The sequence below is a fragment of the Thamnophis sirtalis genome, unplaced genomic scaffold, assembly GCF_051295495.1.
Source record: "Thamnophis sirtalis isolate CommonGarterSnake01/CBP01778 unplaced genomic scaffold, rThaSir2_p1.2 scaffold_4, whole genome shotgun sequence".
NCBI lineage: Eukaryota > Metazoa > Chordata > Lepidosauria > Squamata > Natricidae > Thamnophis > Thamnophis sirtalis.
This window is the reverse complement of record NW_028261384.1, coordinates 93,700,645-93,719,818: the sequence shown is the minus strand read 5'-3', so window position 1 is coordinate 93,719,818 and position 19,174 is coordinate 93,700,645. Positions and strand designations below refer to the sequence as shown.

The 19,174-nt window shown below is 38.8% G+C and overlaps 1 protein-coding gene across 1 annotated transcript in view; it reads left to right on the top strand.

Annotated features, from left to right (window-relative positions):
- The window catches only part of STAC2 (SH3 and cysteine rich domain 2), a 54,117-nt gene extending 48,449 nt beyond the window's left edge, over positions 1–5,668 (top strand). Inside the window, exon 11 of the mRNA XM_087713444.1 lies at positions 884–5,668. Coding sequence (XP_087569570.1) covers positions 884–988 — 105 coding nt within the window. The 3' untranslated portion in view covers positions 989–5,668. The remainder of the gene's footprint in view (positions 1–883) is intronic.
- The last annotated feature ends 13,506 nt before the right edge of the window (positions 5,669–19,174 follow it).

Sequence of the window (19,174 nt, the reverse complement as noted above, 5' to 3'; positions counted from 1 at the left end):
GAACCTTTTGTTTAAAGATCTACGATCTTTAAAATGCCCATGAGAAGCATGAGTTTTGGAATACTACTATTATCAAATGCTTTGTGACAGAATTAAAAAGCTATCTGATAATAAATTAGAATCAAAAGTGACTGAATAATACTGAGCCAAAATCCAAATTTTATTTTTTTAAATGCCTCTAAAACACACAAACAAGACAGTAAGTACCATATTTTTCAGAGTATAAGATGCACCTTTTTCCCTCAAAAAAGAGGCTGAAAATGTGGGTGCGTATTATACACTGAATACAGCATTTTTGGCCTCCCGAAACCCTGCCACTTCACCAAAATGGCCGCGCACAGCTTTTAGAAGGCTTTCAGAGAGCTCCTGGGGGCTGGGGAGGGCAGAAATGAGTGAAAAATGGGCCACATTTTGCTCAATTTTGGCCCCTCCAGCCCCCAGGAGCACTTTATAAGCCTTCTAAAGACTATCCATGCATTTTTTTGACGAAAAAATGGGGCAGTTTTTGTGAAAAACAGACCATTTTTTGCTCATCCCCATCCTCCCCCTCCCCCGGAGCACTCTACAAGTCTTCTAAGAGCTATTCATGTCCTTTTTTGGAAAAAAAACAAAAACAGGCCCATTTTTGCAAAAAACAGGCCATTTTTGGGAGGTTTGCAGAGTGCAAAATCTTTTTTTAATTTGCCTTTTCAAAACCTTGGTGCGTCTTATGCTCCTATGCATCTTATACTCCGAAAAATACAGTAATACTTTTTTATTTTATTACTCCAATTGCATACTTTAAATATCACATTGTGGAGTTCATAATACATGTACTTTTACCATTTCTGAATCTTTTGATAATATTTAGGATTCTCCTCACCCCTTCTTCTGATTCTCCTAGATCTGTGTTGGTGTGGGAAAGACCAAAGAGAATGAAGGTTTCATCAAGGTGACAAGTGGCAAAAAACGTGGGCTGGTGCCTGCTGATACTCTGACAGAAATTTGAAGATGAAAGATGAAGAGCAAAATGAGAGAAGTATACACTAGAAAGAGGACGCCTACAAGGGGAGCGACGCTGCCTTGTGTTCCTCTAGGCCACCCCATATCGGAGCACCTGGGTAATCACTGTTTCACAGAATCTTCCCACTGGATCTTGCGAGCAGCTTTTGTGGAAGGGATGAAAGGAGGCTTGAGGGGGAATTGGCAGGAGCACCACTTGCTGTATACCTTTATCCATGTGGGGCTGGAAATTCACTCTTGTTTGGCTTAGTTTCTCATCACATTCACTGCAGTCTCTGTAAAGGTCTTTGGTGAAGAGCTCTCTGTGTTGTGAATGTGAGGGAGATTTCCTCTGCTGTAATTCACACCCTGTTTTGTCTTTGGACCCTGACGGTAGATGCCAGTTAACAATTAATTAGCCTTAATTTATTGGGAAGGATCTATCTTATTGTAAGGCTCTTGACCCCCTCCCATTTTCAGAAATTCCCCAACAATGCTATGTTGCATGCAAGCTACCCATGGAAATGCAAAGCCCTTCTCTGACTAAGAAGACCATGTGGTGTGATGGTTTCTGTGTTAGTTTTCTTTCTCTGTATTTGTGTGACTGTTTGCTCACAGTTAGTGTCACCTTCTGTCAAAAAGATGATGTGGCCAGGAAATTATATACAGCCTTTTATTGGTCACATATTGAGGAGTCTTACTTTGGAGCCTCTTCTGCTTAATTTTGAAGTGGTTTGCAATTCTGTTGTGTCCTTTCCTGGGTCCTGGGGAAATCATACAACTATGTTTGCTCCTCAGTGTGTAGTGGCTGACCCACCATATAACTGATAGCAGCATTGATAATTTCTCAGGGACCTTCTTTAGCCAGATGCTTTTCTGAACTAAACAGATAATATTACTGCTTTGCTCATAGGAGTTCAAAGATCCGGGTTACTCCAGATTTCCTTGTTTCCTAGCATGCTTTCAGCTATGTGATTTGCAGATATATTTTTATAAAAAAGGAAAGAAAGAAAGAAAGTCTATGATTTAAAAAGAGTTGTTTAATATGATATTTGCATAATCATCCCTAGTATGACTAAACTAGCATTTTTTCACTTGATTTGCTAGTTAAAAAGAGATGCCTTGTTAAATCCTGTGGTTTCTAGGGCCCAGTTAAAATATATAACAGGCCACATATTAGATATGAGAAAGATGACTCACATGAAATACTTCTGTGTGAGATAAACCATTGATCACCATTTAACCAATAGTATGTATAACAGATCCAGTACACTACTAAATACATTCAATAATGATGTACATGCATGGCTCATTTACCTAGGTTAAGCACTTATTTTCTTATATTGCATAATCAAACCACGGAAACAGAGTTCTTTCCTAGGAGTTACGCTGTGACTCTAGCATATTAGTAACTTAGCAATAGGTATTCCTTTACTTCCCCCAAAACTCCAGAAATATATTTTCTTTATTTATACTTTAAATTGCCCAAAGATTATACAAAATATACAGTTAAGTGCTTAATTCATCAGCTATTTTCAAAATAAGTCTTGGTGATTTGGTGATGATCAATACATAGCACATTCATGATATTCAGTAAATGTTTTCTATTTTGTTTTTGGGAGTAGAAATGCATTTTCCTGGTTCCTTACATAAGGACTATTAGTGAATACTTTTATTAACCTAATGCTAAAACTCATATCATAAAAGTTATCCTCGCACTATATATGGTTTTGCCATAATCTATGGTGAAAGACTGCTGTTACAATAAACAAATCCTGTTTGTTATCACAAGAGCAAAATATAGGCATATGCACAATGCAACAAAGAAACAAATGATGTATCAGGAAGATTTGGTCAAGTGTGCAAACTGTATCTGAAACTATGTTATTACTCAGCAATAGGGACCAAAGAAATATCATGCAATGTAGGAATTGTTACAAGGAAGAAACACTGATTTAGGGGTAGAATCTGGTGTTGCATTTAGAGATGACTTTTAGACTCCTCCATATTTAAGCTGTCTCTCACATTCTGATGTTGATTTAGTCATGCACTAGATGGAAACCACACCACAATTTCTTTTCATCAATTAGCTCCTTAGCAATCAAATCCATCTTCTCACGAGAGAAGTCTTTAGCAAGCGACTCAATTCCGTCTCAAAAATCAATCAGTATTTCTTTTTTACTTGAGATCAGAGTATTGTTCAAAGTATTTCCATATCATAAAGATATCACTATATTGGCCTGATTCACATCTATATCATAGAATTTGTGCAACACTAAGCAATGACTTGCAAATATGATGTCCAGATTCCATAACCAGAAAGTTTATATCTTTAGAAATGCTTTCAGCAAATGAGCTTACCCATTCAGTTGCCAAAAATTAAGCATAATGAAATCAAATAATGTAAATGCATGTATGAGTCAGAGTCTAGCTTGGGAAATTTATTGCTTGCGGAGCTAATACAAAGACAATAAAGATTAGAATGTATTTAAATGTCAGTGTCACCAAGTGGAAGGTGTAGAGAAAAAAGAAGCACTTAATATTTGTTGGACAATATATATTAAAGTATGGCACAATAAATCTTCCACCTACACAGACTCACTTATATTGCCTTTTCTGGGTCAGGACCATGAAAGTAGATTATATAAGCAACAAGAAATTATCGGCAGTATCAATTTTCCAAAATAATGTTTTGAGAGAGACCAACAGTAGGAAAATCTATTTGGAAGATGAATCTCCCATTTTTTGTTTTATTATACATGGTTATGTTTGCACTATTTTTGAATTACTGTTGGATAGACCTTTTCCACTTTTTGTGCACTAATTTGGGGTTATCTCAAGCTAACCAAGCACTTGCTGAGTGCTTAGCCACTGTCTCAATAAACATGCAAATTTTAAAGCATCCACAGCAGCATTCGTGAGGAGTTTTGCTTGGTTGTCAGGATTAAAAAATTAGATTCATAATCTTATGATCCGCATGTGAAGAGTGCCAGGAGGAACATACATAGGACATAATATAAGATCTTCCATCTGGAAGGTTTAGGTTTCCTACTGCACTAATTCGTGTAGCAGATGTAATTTCTTCATTGGTTTCCCTTTTATTCTCCTTTAAAAGTTTTATTCAGAATGTTGGAGTTAACTGGAACATATTGAAGCACATGATGTTTATTTCTTTTCTAGTGAAAAATGATACAATTACTCCTCAGTAAATAACGTCATTGAAAATATCGCTGGTGGGGGCTATAAAATCGATTAGAAAAATGGAAAACGGGAGGAGAAAGAACATGCGGCCAAATACTACTGACCCTACTTGATTAATAATCCTAATGAATGGGGTAATACAGAGGTGATCTGATAAGAATTCTCCAGAATAAACTGCAGCAAGAAACAAGGTGAGATACAGAAGATGTGAAGGGAAGGAAATATAATCAGAATTACATTATGAGAAAAGATGTTTTTTTCTTGATAATGCCATACTGATTTTTGGGAGTTAAAACCAAAAGAAGTGTTTACTTGCCCAGTGGATCTCCTAAGCTACCAATGTTGGGTGGGGGGTTAGTTTGTTTTTTTTCTTCATTGGCTAATTGTCACAGCAACAACTGACTATACATCTAAAACAAACAAAGCCATGTCAATATATTTTCCTTCTTAGGCAGGCTGTGTGAGAGACTGGTCACAAAAACATACAACATATATTTGAAATCTTCATTGTACAAAAAGTGTAGCACACTTGATTCCTTGCTGGAATCCCACTCATCTAAGCAATAATGTTCAGTTCCTTCTTGGCTGCACATAGACATATATGTTTATAAATGGCACCTTTGTATATGTTGAAGAATGCATTGTGGTCAAAGGGGAGAAAATGGAAGAAATGTTCTGAATTAAATACTATAATACACCAAACACTGTGATTGATAGGTTTTTCTTCTCCCAATTTGGTCAAAGTAATATTGGTTTGTTATCTTTTGGTAAGATAGTTAAAGGTATAGTGAAGAATTTTTAAAGCCAAAACCTTATACCTAGGTCAACACTTTGCCTAAGCTGTTCTTATCAAATCTTTCTATATGTCTTAGCTGGGTACTTTATTCTTTAAATAATTGTAAACTGCACTTGCTATCAATGCTATCGTCACCAAGCAAATGAAGTTTGCAGGATATTCATATGGATGTAATATTTAAAATATTTGATATGTTTTCACACAACTGGAAATTTACTATTGGCAAGCTGCTTGCAAATTCTAGAGTCCATAAATATGCTTATTTGTCCCGTATAGCAAGACATCCTGATGTGAAGAACTTGGGTGACTTGGGGTGTGGTTATGCAACTAATTGGGATAGTAATAGTAAACCTGCCTTTACACAGTGAAAGTGAATGTGTGTGGTGGGTTAGTGTTCTGCTAATAATCTCTGTGCACTGTAGTGTGTAAGACAGAAAGATACAAATAAAGGGAGCAATCTTTTAAAATGTTATTCAGTATGTATATATTTGGTACCAAGTTTACAGCTACTTTCCCAAAAGTTTATTCTTATATCCCTGAATGTGTGAACTCATGCATTTCTGAGTTTTGGACTGTAACTCCTGCAGTTGGATTTTGCTTTGGCCTATAATAAGGCATTTCACTGTCATCTGTATCATTTCGTTTAAATTTCTTTGTTTAACAAAGTCAGTATAAAATAATTCTATATTGTCATGTGTTGATCTTTCCACCTTGGCCTAGGTGGGTAGTCAATGGACAAAGAAAAGTACAGAGTACTAAGGTTTCGCTGAATAAATATAATAGTTCTGAAATAAGGTGATTCTATGAAATAATTTTGAGACAGGATGTGGCTCAGAGATCTCTAACTCCTTTTCCTGTAATATTGGTAAAATCTTCCTACGTGCTCCATACTGCTATTGGTGTTGATCACTTGCATTATTAGCACATATTCTTGCTGCCACAAATATTATATACTTGCAGCATATAAGAAAAAATAACACTGAAAAAGGATGAAAATATAATGGAATGCTATAGAGGGGAAGGATGTCATCACATTGATAAACATAAAGATATCCATTGCATTTGTGCTGCAAATTCAATTGCAATTATTTTTTTTCAAAGTAATCTATTTTGCAGACCCATTCTGCCTCTTGCTACATTTGTTATTTTGGGGATCATATTAATAAAGGAAAGGAGGCAAACGATAATGAAGTTATAATCAAAAATGAAAAATGCAAGTAGGTGTTTCCCCGTTTTTGGTATAAAACTGGTAATATAGTGTCCAACTTTCGGTGTGATCCTCAACCAGAAAGAAATTGACAGATCTTTTAAAGTTCCCCAATCTGATATGCAGATATATACAACCAGTAAACTTGAGTTTAAAAGAGCTGAACTCAGAAATAGGTTGGGAAAGATTTAATGGATGAAAATCTTAAAGGAGAAAACAAGTCAGGAAGCTTGGGAAACTAACAACAACAACAATAAAAGCCCAGTCCAGCACAATACCACTGAAAAAGAAAAGCAAGAAATCCAAAAAGAAACTGCATGGGTCACAAAGATCTCTCTGATGAAAATTATATGTACAATAAATGGGAAGAGGGACACATAATTAAGGTAGAGTACCAACAAGTAATTCTGACTTGCAAAGATGAAGTCAAGAAATCTAAGGCTCAGAATGAAGTAGACTTGCAACAAATATCAAAGACAATAAAAAAACCATCACACAAGAAACAAGAAAAAGTCAAGGAAACAATTGAAACTAATGAGGAGATGGCAAGGAAGTAATGGGCAATAGATAGAAAGCACAGCTGCCTACCTCATTCTTTGCATCAGTCTTCACGCAAAAAGAAAATACAGCACAACATACCAAAAACATAAGCAGAAGAGAGACTAGAAATAAAAATTAAAATAAGCAAGAAAATGATAAGAGGACACCTGTCTGATCTAGATGATTTCAAATCACTGGGATCTGATGGATTATATCCCAGGATTCTGAAGGAGTTGGCAGTTGAGATCTCAAAACCATTGACCCATATTTTTCAAAACTCCTGAGGCCTGGAAAACAGCTGATGTGGTTCTCATCTTCCAAAAAAAAAAAGGGGGGGGAACAGCCTGACATAAATGTGGGGATGATCCTGGAAAAGATTATTAAAAAACCTGATCTGCAAACACTTAGAAGCAAGTAAAGTTTGGTTATAACGCAGCCAACACAAGTCACATGCCAAAATGCCAAACATCTTATTTAATTCTTTGACAAAGTGACTAAATTAGTGGATCAGCAAAAGGTTGTGGATATAATGTACTTTGGTTTCAATAAGACATTTGACAAAGTAGACCACATCCTTCGCCATGCTCACTTTATTCCCAGCCAACCACCACTGCCAAATCCAGCAGGCTTATCTTTTACCCTGGCCCACTGCCAGCAATGATCCATCACCAATGGCCCCCTGACCCTTTACCTCCAGCCATGCATCCCAGCTGATTCCCCAAGGCAGTTTGACCCAGGCCTTTTGCTGCATCAGACAAATAGCCACCATCAAATTGCGTGGCAGACAGCAACAATTTGCTGTGGGGGCAGAGCACAATTGGTGGAAGGCAGGGTGATCCAGGGGCTGTGGTGGGGCGGGATGTGATGTAATGAATAGGAGGCTGGGATGAGAGAGCAAGGTCAGTATCAGCTGTGGAGGGAGAGAGTAAGATAGGTGCTGGAACATGACTTCTGGTGGTGGAAGGGAATCCTGGGAACTGCAATAAAGCACAAAGTGCAAACTCCAAAACAAAAAGGCACTACTCTCAAGCTGTCTGGAAGGGCAAGAACACAAATCTGTCTGCCAAAAGCCCGCAAAATTCATTATTAATCCTTTCCAATGCACATACATGCATAAATAAATGAAAGGTGGATAAGGCTTCCCATTTTATGGAACGGAGTGAGAGGCAAGGTGGGTGGTTGGGGTATCAGTACAGGAAGCCGCTGGTTTTTTAAGCATTCCACAAGTGTTTTTTTTAAGTCACTCCACAAAATGGGAATCCCTGCACCCCGCCATAGCCAAACTGTCCATTTGGCATTTGGGCTGGAGCCAATACACAGAGGCAATGGCAGGAGGTGCCAAAATGGGAAGCTCCCACCCACATTTGGTCCAAGAGTTTGCTCCAAGCAGATAATTTGGCTTTAGCTGTGGTGGGGTGGACAGTGGGAATACAGCAGCAGGTGGGAGCTTCCCATTTATGTATGCATGGACATTGGAGAGGATTGAGAAAAAAAATGAATTGGGGGCTTTTGGCAGGAAGCTTTGGAATAGTGCCTTTTTGCTTTGGCGTTTGCACTTTATGCTTTATCCCAGTCCCCAGGATACCCCTTCACCACCAGGAGTCAGGTACCTTGCTCTTCCCCTCCACAACTGATGCCAATCTTGCTCTCCCACCTCAGCCTGTAACCCATTGCATCACACACAGCCAGCCCCTGTGATTGCTCCGGCCTCTTCCAATTGTGCACTGCCCCCACGGCAATATTGCTGCTGTCTGCCACCTGATTTGATGGTGACTATTTGTCCAATGTATAAAAATGCCTGGGTCAAATTATGCCTTGGGGAATCAGCTGGGATGCATGGCTGGAGGTGGAAGGTAGGGATCATTGGCAATGGACCATTGCTGGCAGTGGAAAAGCCCGCTGTGGTTTGGCAGTGGCAGTTGGCTCTGAGCAATGTAGGCACAGCCTAGGATCATTGCCTAAATGTCCCATTCCGTACCAAGAAGTAGGTTGTGGTCTACTTTACCAAATGTATTGCTGAAATCAAAGCATATTATTTTGCTGGTCCATTAATTTAGTCACTTTGTTGAAAAATGAAATAAGGTTTGGCATTTTGGCATGTGACAAACTTGTGTTGGTTTCTGATTCTAACTACTTGCTTCTAGGTGTTCACAGATTGGGTTTTTTACATTATCTGGGTCTTCCAAGATATTGATGTCAAGCTGTCCCCCCTTCTTTTTTGAAGATGGGAACCACATCAGCTGTTTTCCAGGCCTCAGACAGTTTCCCAGTGTTTCAGGATCCTTGAAAAATATGGGTCAATGGTTCTGAGATCTCATCTGCCAGTTGCTTCAGAACCATGGGATATAATCTGTCGGATCCCAGTGATTTGAACTCATCTATATCAGACAGGTGTCCTCTTATCATTTTCTTGCTTATTTTAATTTTTATTTCTAGCCTCTCTTCTGGTTATGTTTTTGGTAGGTTGTGCTTTATTTTCTTTTTGTGTGAAGATTGATGCAAAGAATGAATTAGACAGCTCTGTTTTCTCTCTATTATTACTTCCTTGCCATCTTCTCTCATTAGTTTCAATTGTTTCCTTGACTTTTTTTCTTGTTTCGTGTTGAAATTTTTTTTATTGTCTTTGATATTTGTTGCAAATCTACTTCATTCTGAGCCTTAGATTTCTTGACTTCATCTTTGCAAGTCAGGATTACTTGTTGGTCCCTCTTCCCATTGATTCTACTTATCATTTTCATCTTTCAGTTTATTAGAGAGATCTTTGTGCACCCACGTTATTTCTTCTTGGATTTCTTGTTTTTCTTTTTCAGTGATATTGTGCTGGATTGGGCTTTTATCATTTCCCCCCCCAGTGTTTCCCAAACTTCTTGAGTTGTTTTCTCCTTTAAGTTTTTCATCCATGGAATCTTTCCCAAGCTGTTTCTACGTTTGTTAAAATCAGCTCTTTTAAAGTCAAGTTCACTGAATGTATATATCTGTATATCAGACTGGGGAACTTTAAAAGATCTGTCAATTTGTTTCTGGTTGAGGGCCACATCGAAAGTTGGACACTATATTACCAGTTTTATACCAAAAGGGGAAAATGTCTATTTGCATTTTTCATTTTTGATAATAACTTCATTATCATTTGCCTCCTTTCCTTTATTAATATGATCCCCACAATAACAAATATAGCAAGTTGCAGAATGAGTCTGAAAAATAGATCAACTTGAAAAAAAAATGCAATTGAATTTGCAGCGCAAATGTAATGGATATCTTTAAGTTTATCAATATGATGGCTCCCTTCTGTAGTATTCCATTATATTCTTCTCCCCCCCAACGGTCACCACCAATCTTGCTCCCCTCTCTCAGCCTGCAGCCAATCACATCATGCACTGCCCCCAGCTCCTGAGATTGTCCTTCCTATTGCCAATCATGCACTGTCGCAGTGCCATCGCTGCCGCCTGCCAGCCAATTGGCTTGCAGCTCTTTATCCAGTGCAGCAAAATGCCTGTGTCACACCATGCCTTGGGGAATGAGCTGGAATGCAGGGCTGAGGATGGGGGGCTAGGGGGCCATTGGTAGAAGACAATCACTGCCAGTGGGCTAGTGGAGGAGGAAAGCCTGCTGTGGTTCAGTGGCGGTGGCTGGAAGCAAAGTGGGCATGGCCATGGGCCAACACCTAAATGTTGTAGACCCTCTTGATAAGCTAAAAAAAAGTGAAATAGAGAGCATCACACCATTTGGGTTTGCAACTGGCTGACAAACCACACTCAACAAGTTGTCCTTAATGGTACTACATCTGCATAGAGGGAAGTAAACAGTGGGGTACCACAAGTTTCTGTCTTAGGCTTAGTACTCTTCAATATCTTTATGATTTAGACGAGGGGATAGAAGGGGAACTCATCTAATTTGCAGATGACACTAAGTTGGCAGGAATAGCCAATATCCCAGACGATAGATTCAGGATCCAAATGGATCCTGACAGACTTGAACACTGAGCCCTATCCAATAAAATGAAATTTAATGCAGAAAAAACCAAAAGTACAAGCACAGATTAGGTGAAACCTGACTCTTGAGTTGTTGGAGTCCTAGCAGACAATCACTTAAATATGAGCCAGCAGCAATGTTTGGCAGCAGCCAAAAAAGCTAAAGCAATCCTTGGTTGCATAAACAGAGGGATAAAGTCAAGATCATGTAAAGTATTAGTACTGCTTTATAAAACCTTAGTAAGATCACATCTGGAATACTGCATTTGATTTGGTCACATTATAGAAAAGGTGTTGCGTCTTTGGAATGATTTTAGAGAAGAGCAACAAAGATGATTAGGGGACTGGAAGCTAAAACATGAACGGTTTCAGGAATTGGGTATGGCTAGTCAAGAGAAAAGAAGGAGTAAGGGTGACATGATAGCAGTCTTCCAATATTTGAGAGGCTGCTACAAAGAAAAGTGAGGTCAACTTATTTTTCAAAGCACCAGAAAGCAAAACAACTAATCAAGGAGAGAAGCAACCTAAAACTAAGGAGAAATGTCCTAACAGAACAATTAACCAGTGGAACAACTTGCCTTCAGAAGTTGTGGATGCTTAATCACTGGAGGCTTTTAAGAAGAAACTGGACATCCACTTGTTTGAAACGGTATAAGGTCTCTTATTTGAGCGGTGGCCTGAACTAGAAGACCTCCTCCTAACTTTTATGCTGTGTTCTATACTTTATACATATACAAAGTGGTGCTTGGCTAAAATTTATGTGTGATTGGTGGAGAATGGGAAATGTGATTAGATGGTATATAAACTACATTAATTTTTGCCCTAAATATTGTTGATGGTAGTATCAATTAAGTCAATCAAGTGAAGTTAACAGTTGCATACATAAAAGGAGAGAGGTACATAGTTCAGTGAGTTGAAATAGCAAGGAAAGGGTAATTGTGTAATCATAATTTCCTAGAATTCTTTCGGTATGCAGAGTCAAATTAGCATCTCATATAACAACCTTTATTTTACCTAGCATGCTTTATGAATCTTGCCAGTTTTATGATGCTGTGTGTTATGCTACATTACCTATCATTATTTCAGTTATAGGCCAATATAAAATAATATAAATAAGAATTGCACCCACTTCAGTAATAATAATGAAACATACAGTATAAACATACCTAAAATCTAGCATTATCAACATGGCATTATAACATTATAACATTATAACACTAAGATCTTTATATAAAGGTTTTTGAATTGAAACTAATACTTTACAACTAATACTTTCTTAGTTTACACTAACACTTAGTTTACACTAACACTTACACTTAGTTTACACTTAGTTTACACTAAGAAGCAAAAATATAATAGAAAAAGACTAAATGATTATAATTAAAGTTTAATAAAATGATACATAAAATATAGGAATAGTTCTCATCTAAACTATTTATTTCTTTATATCATAGCTCAGATACAAATAAAACATAAACTCTGGTTTATGATTACATAAAATTTTGCAACTGCATGGGAAACACATTTTTATCAGAGTGGAGATACAGTTGGCATATAAGATCTGTAAGATTTCCCTGGATAGGCTAAACCCCTCACTAGAAAGCAGTGTGTCATGAGAATCCAGAAAATTGGGCTGATAAACCATGGTTAAATGAATCATGGCCAAGTATGTCATGCAAATAAACCTTAGTTACATAGTTAAATGTAATGACATGATCAGGACGACATGAGTTTCAGTCCAACTCGCCAGGAAATGTTAAGTGAGGGAAGTCTACTCTAGTATAATTTCATTATGTAAATAGCCTTGAGATATTGTCATGATTAGATGAGCCAGCAAGTAGAAATGAATATTTCAAAGATTTATAGAACAAATGATCGTCAATAGTTCCAGAAGGAATTTTGAGCAGGAAATCAAGACCAATAAACAAAGCCAGAAAAAGCTAGAGTAAAATAAAATCAGATGTGGGGGGGAGGAAGCAGATATTTCTCTCTCTGTGCACTATGAGAATATATTTGCTGGCGACAGGAAGGGCATGCGGCCAGTAAACACTTAGCTCCATTCAGTTGCCCAGAGTCCACTCTACAAGAGGTGATGGGGTCATTAAAAGATGATGATGATAAATCACATGACAAAGAATCTAGGTCCCACCATTATATAATTTCTTCCCACTTTTTCTAAGAAGGGCATTAGGGAGAATGGGAATTGTGATAAAAAGTAGCTGGAGAGCACCGCATTCCAGAACTTTGCCTCGTTCTTGGTTTCTTCCTTTGAAAATGTTTCACTTTTCATCCAAAGAGCTTTTTCAGTTTCCTAGAGACACCGAGACACTTTGATATTGTCAAATATCCCTTCCTATCGCTGAGGATGCTTTGCTTACAAAGTTGAGTCTCCTCGCATGGAGAGGGAGAGGGCCTCTGACCAGGCAATTTGCCCTTCCACACCCACCATAAGCAACCTGGCCAAAGAGAGCAAGCACAGCAGCAGCAGCCTCAAGAAGGAGGTAAGTGCGGCCGGGTGCCCCCTCAGAGAAATGGAGCTGGACTGGGCTGGGCTGTGGGATCCTGGTGCCCCAGGAGCTTGAGACCTGGGCTGGGAGCTTGCCTCCACTGCCCAGGACTCCGGGCAACCTGTGCCACCAACTGGGGATCCTCCGCAAGTCTCCTCTGGTGGATGAGGCTTTGGCCCTTGCTCTGGCCTTGCCTCCTCTACTAGAGACTGATCCCCACTCCCAGCTTTGCCTGTCCCCCGCCTCCCCACAGGAGGCAGAGGATGACCCTGCTGCATGTGGAAGCATGGGGGAGAAAGTTTGCAGGAAGCAATTTCCTCCAAGTCCAACTGCGCACACACCAGTGGTGGGTTGCTCCCATTTCAGCCCAGTTCAGGTAATAGCAATAGCAATAGCAGTTAGACTTATATACCGCTTCATAGGGCTTTCATCCTTCTCTAAGCGTTTTACAGAGTCAGCATATTGCCCCCAACAACAATCCGGGTCCTCATTTTACCCAACTTGGAAGGATGGAAGGCTGAGTCAACCCTGAGTTGGTGAGATTTGGACAGCTGAACTGCAGAACTGCAGTCAGCTGAAGTAGCCTGCAGTGCTGCATTTAACCACTGCGCCACCTTGGCTCTTAAGTCTCCTCGCATGGAGAGTAGTAGCGGCAGTGGGAGATCCCGCCCACCCACCTGGATGTTCTACTCATGCGCAGAAGCGTTATGCACGAGCACACACAGGAGCGCGCCCAAACCGGTAGTAAAAATATTTGCAACCCACCACTGGTACACACACTTGGCTGCCAACAGTTTGCTTACATTTTTCCTCTAAATCTAATTACTAAAAGGATGATGGTTCAAAGAAAAGGTTGCTGGAAAAAGTAAAGCTGATCCTCTTCTCTCCAGCAGCCACCAATTTTGACTCTCCTCACCCCTAAAAAAAAAAGGAAAGAATTCCACAAAATTAGGTTTAGTAAGAAGCAGCTTCAGTTGGATGTATATAGAAATGTTTTGCTTAAGACTAGTTTCCACAGGGGGGAGAGTTTGATGAGTCAGGAAAAGATGAGAGAAAAGGAATATTGAAATATATTGAAGAAAGAGAGAATATGGTGGGGGGGGAGTGCTTATTACTGGCTTTAACTTCACCTACTGGGTACTAGAGCTGCTGGTGTTAATAACACCTGATACTTTAAGCATGCAAATATATTCCAAACTTGACATTAAAAGGTTCTTCTCCTTTATCGTACAGTGTTAAACTTTCTTATCATTGTTATGTATATTCTAAATTTAAAATAGGACCCAGGATTTTAGCATCCTAGCTGGTAATTCCACTCTGTTATATTCCATTTTTCTTCTGAAACACTAATTGTTCCCAGACATCCTCCATCCTAATTATTTCAGTCCATTACCACCTATCCTGTGTTCATTCTTTTCTCTAGCACCTGCCTTTGTCCCAACCAAACTCTAGTGACAGATAAATATATTGTAAGGACACATTGTCTAATGACATAACTGGACATCTTTCCTTTCAAGACTTCAAAGTCTCTATATATGATATAGATAGATAGAGCTGGCTCTGACATAAACCAGAAAATAATTTTAAAAGGTTTGGCTCCATGACAATCTCTTTAGATGACCTTGAATTGCTCCTCATTTATGGGAGTATTCTGTTTTATTGCTCCTGCTGATCTTTCCATGTGAGAAATGCTGTATGTTCTTTATCTTCATGATCCTGTGAGATTGCAACTTTTTTATATTACCACACAAGACCTACTTTATTTACTTTTGTTTGTGTCACTTCCATCTCAAAAATGTTCAGGGCAGGTTCTAACCATTAAAAAAATACAGTTAAAATAACCACTTTTCAAGCAGTAAAATAACCATTAAACTATAAAGGACCTTTATAAGTATAAAAACTCATAAATATATGTTAATGAAACTGAATTTAAAAAGTCTACTCAAATTACAATTAAAACCAGACCTCTGGAGACTGTTTTCTAAAACTGTAGAATGAGGAGTCTGCCTCAAATTCATTGTTTCAAGTTTCAAATTCAAGTTTATTCCAGAAATCTGGTGCAACTATGGAAAGGCCCACCACTAAACTTCTTGTGCAGTGGGATAACCTGCAATCCTCCCCAGCAGATTTTAGAATGTTGGCATTGGATGGGGTGATATCTCAATAACCATTTTGAACTTCATAGGTAAGTAAGTCGCAGTACCTGAGCCTTGGATGCTATCAACAGCTTGGGCAATGCTTACAGGGCAGCAATAATGTGAGTCTGTCTTTCAGACTCACAGAATAAGCGATCTACCCACACACAAACCCCACAAGTTTAATTACCTGCTGTGTCTATAGAAGGATACGAATATGTTTCTAATGCTGTAATTAAACCACCATAACTTACTGGAAAAGCATACCAGAAAGAATAGCTGACTTTTCCCAGGACCAGCCATTGCAGTTAGTAATTCTCTAGATATATTGGAGTGCTTTCTATCACCCTCAAGCGGTAAGATCAACGACAAGGGATTATGAAAACTGTCATCCAAAATACCTGAAAGCTTACATGTTGAATCTACTGACTTTTCTATGTTGTTTCATTTTCTATTTAAAAAAGGTAATTTTGTAACATTCTGATTGATATCAGTTGCCTATCCTGAGGTTAGATTTCCCCCCCCCCCTCTAATGAACTAACACATTTTCTATGATCTACCTGGAATAAACTAGGTTTTTTTCCCAAGGTACACCCTCCCTTTATAGTATCTAGAGCAGTGTTGGTGAACCTTTTTGGCATTCCGTGCCAAAACGGGAGCATACATGTGGGAGAGCACCAGATGTGCATGCTGGGAAGCTAACCTTCTGGATTTCGGCATACACATGTGCGCTGGCCACCTGGTATTCTGGCTTCTGCGTGCATGCATACTCTAAGACCAGCTGGCCAAAACCAGTAGCTCAGCTTCTTGGTGTGCATGAGTTGCTCTTCCAGTTTCCAGCACTCCTACACGTGCTAAGATCAGCTGGCCAGCGCGCATGCGCGCATCAGAACCTAGAAGAATAACAGGCGATGGCTGGCATGCCCGGAACGATAAATCTGTGTCACTTCTGGCACGCATGCCATAGGTTCACCATCACGGATCTAAGGCATGTTCATATGACAAGGCCACCCTAAACATGATTTAGCCAGAATAACTGTTATCTTTGGCTTTTACCTTTGTTTTTAGATTTCATTTTATTCTTACTTGAAAATAAACTGTGAGTGGGTGGTTTGAAGGTATATTGTGTAAATAAATATTGATGGCAGCTGCATTCATGCAAACATGTCCAAGATTTTACACTCACAATGAACATCATTTTAAATAGAATCGCATAGGTTAAAATAATTAACTAAGAAAAGCACACACAGATGGAATAATAGCATAACTTAACAGCATAACTTCCAACAACAATGAACTGCAAAATTGTTCATTAAAATCTTGTAACTTGGAACATAAATGGTAAGAAGAAAAGAATCAGTTTGGTCTAGTGGTTAAGGCTCCAGGTAGGGAGAAGGAGAGTGTGAGTTCAAGTCCTGCCTTAATCATGAAAACTGCTAGGGGATTTTGAGCCAGTCACTCTCTCTCAGCCCAATGTACCTCACAGTGTTTCTGGAGAGAGGATTATATAACTAGGATGCTGAGATATTATGGCAAAAACATTTTGGTAGTGATATCTGCTAAAGGGTATAAAAATATAAAAATGACCAGTCCATGTATACTGGTGGAATGGTGAGGTCATCTCTTTGGTCAGTCTTCATCCCTGGGGATGTGTGGGGTTGGAGGGGTTACCCTTATATTATTAAAGGACCTGTATTAGACAGAGTACACAGTTCCCAGATAATTTTTAATTCCAGCATTTGCTCCTAAAACTTAAACATTGCCATTAGTATAGAGATGGATTTCCAATGTTTTTCATTCCCTCTTCGGGCGCATGCATGGAATCATCTGGGTGGGTGGGCGGAGCCTCCCACGGGTGCTACTACCGGTTCGACCAACCCAGGCTGAACCGGCAGCAAAAACGGGCCCATTTTTTGTCAAAAAAAATTGCATGCATAGCCTTATGGAGGCTTATAGAGTGTTGCTGGGGGCTGGGGGGGCAAAAACAGCCAATTTCTGCCCTCCCCAGCCCATAGGAGCTCTTTGAAAACTTCTATAAGGGTACAGCCATTTTGGTGAAGGGGTGGGGATTCAGGAGCAAAAAAAATGCTGTATTCAATGTATAAGATGCACCAAGATTTTCAGCCTCCTTTTTGAGGAAAAAAGGTGTGTCTTATACTCTGAAAAATACGGTAGATACTCAGGCACACATTAAAATCATCCAGTAAAGACAACAAACTATGATATATACATGTTCTACTTGACCAAGTACAACTAGAAGCCCCCATTAAAGTTTTGCACTATACAGTAGTTCTGATAATCCCTTTCCACAGGCTGTGCATTCATCGTTGAAGACCAAACCAAACTGAGTAGGTCTAAATCTTATTCTAAATTATATACCATTCTGGACTTCGAAAACCACATTCGTTTGTGGTATGCAATCCTCTGTGTACAGTCATACATTTAACCAGACATTTTAAGGCTAATAATAAATGCTCTGAAAGAAATCAAGGTGACAGTATTCTTCTCTTTGCCGTTTGTTATGCAAATTATTCTGATTCATGTCAGCCCCTCACTGCTTCCTTGGGGGAATAAAGGAGATCTTGTGGAAAACAAGTAATCACATCAAATTGTCAGTGGCAAGTCAGTTTTTGATTCCACAGGAATGAGATTTAAGGAGCAAAGAGGAGTGAAGGGGAGAAAAGCAGTTTTTTCTGCTGACAGAAAAGCATATTTTTGTTTGTTTTATTTCTCCCACTTGGCCTTTTTTAAATAGGATGGAAAACAAGGATGGGATATGTCTGAACTCACCTGTATGCTTCAGTAGGATAAATTACCCCCCCTTTTTTTCTACAGATTGTCCTGCTTCATATAGCAGGTCAGAGAGTTAGATAACAGCAGTCCAAATTTGTGCTAAGATCATTTTCTGTGGGGCCTTATGCCAAAAAGCCTTGGACAACTCTGCTAGTTATTCAAAAAGAGAGAAATATAGTAAAAATGATAATATATAATCAAATTAAGCAAGGACCTGAACAGACATCAAATCTTAATTTTAGATTTTAAATATTTAGTCTCAAAAAAATTATAGCCCAACGTATGTATTAGCCATGAAGTAAGCAAAGCAAGTGAAGATCTTTAAATCTGTAAAAGTGCAAATTACTTTCACTCAGATTTTTTACCCTCTGCACTTCTGTTGGCAATAATCCTCAAATATAAATTCAAATATCTTTCTGTCTAGAGATTAATGGAGTTGTAGGTTAACCATTCTGATAGGCATCATTTTCAGGGCTCCCATAAATCCTTTCTGGAATGGATTTTACCTACTGTACCTGTCCATCTGTTCGATATAAACAAGACAGTAGTTGGATTAACAGTTGAGAATTCAGCTATAAAAATTAGCCATTAGCCAATAGCCAAATATATGATATAGTTTAAAAAGCTTACGTATGGGCTTCTACTGCCCTCTGCTGTTTTCAAGAAGAAGAACAATGACAAAAAAATACCTTCTAGAACTCAATTTATGTTGCTACATTTATTTTCTCTAGGACCAAGAAATGGAGATAAGTATGTTCTAGAGGTGGACACGATGGGAGAGGGAAACCTTTGCCTTTTAATTTATTTTCTGCCTTTAGATATATATTTCCAGTGTAAACTGCTTTATATTAAATGAGTCATTTTTTAAATAAGTAATGCAGGATGGCACTAAATATTAGTAATCTCTTTTCTACCGTATGTTTTTTCCCCCTTTCATTTTGGTTGCTTGAATATGCTAGTTGATGTAGTTCAGACAAGAAATCAGTCTGGGCTGGTCCCATTCGGAACCAGCCGCAGAAGTGATGGGTGAGTGTACAACAGCATGC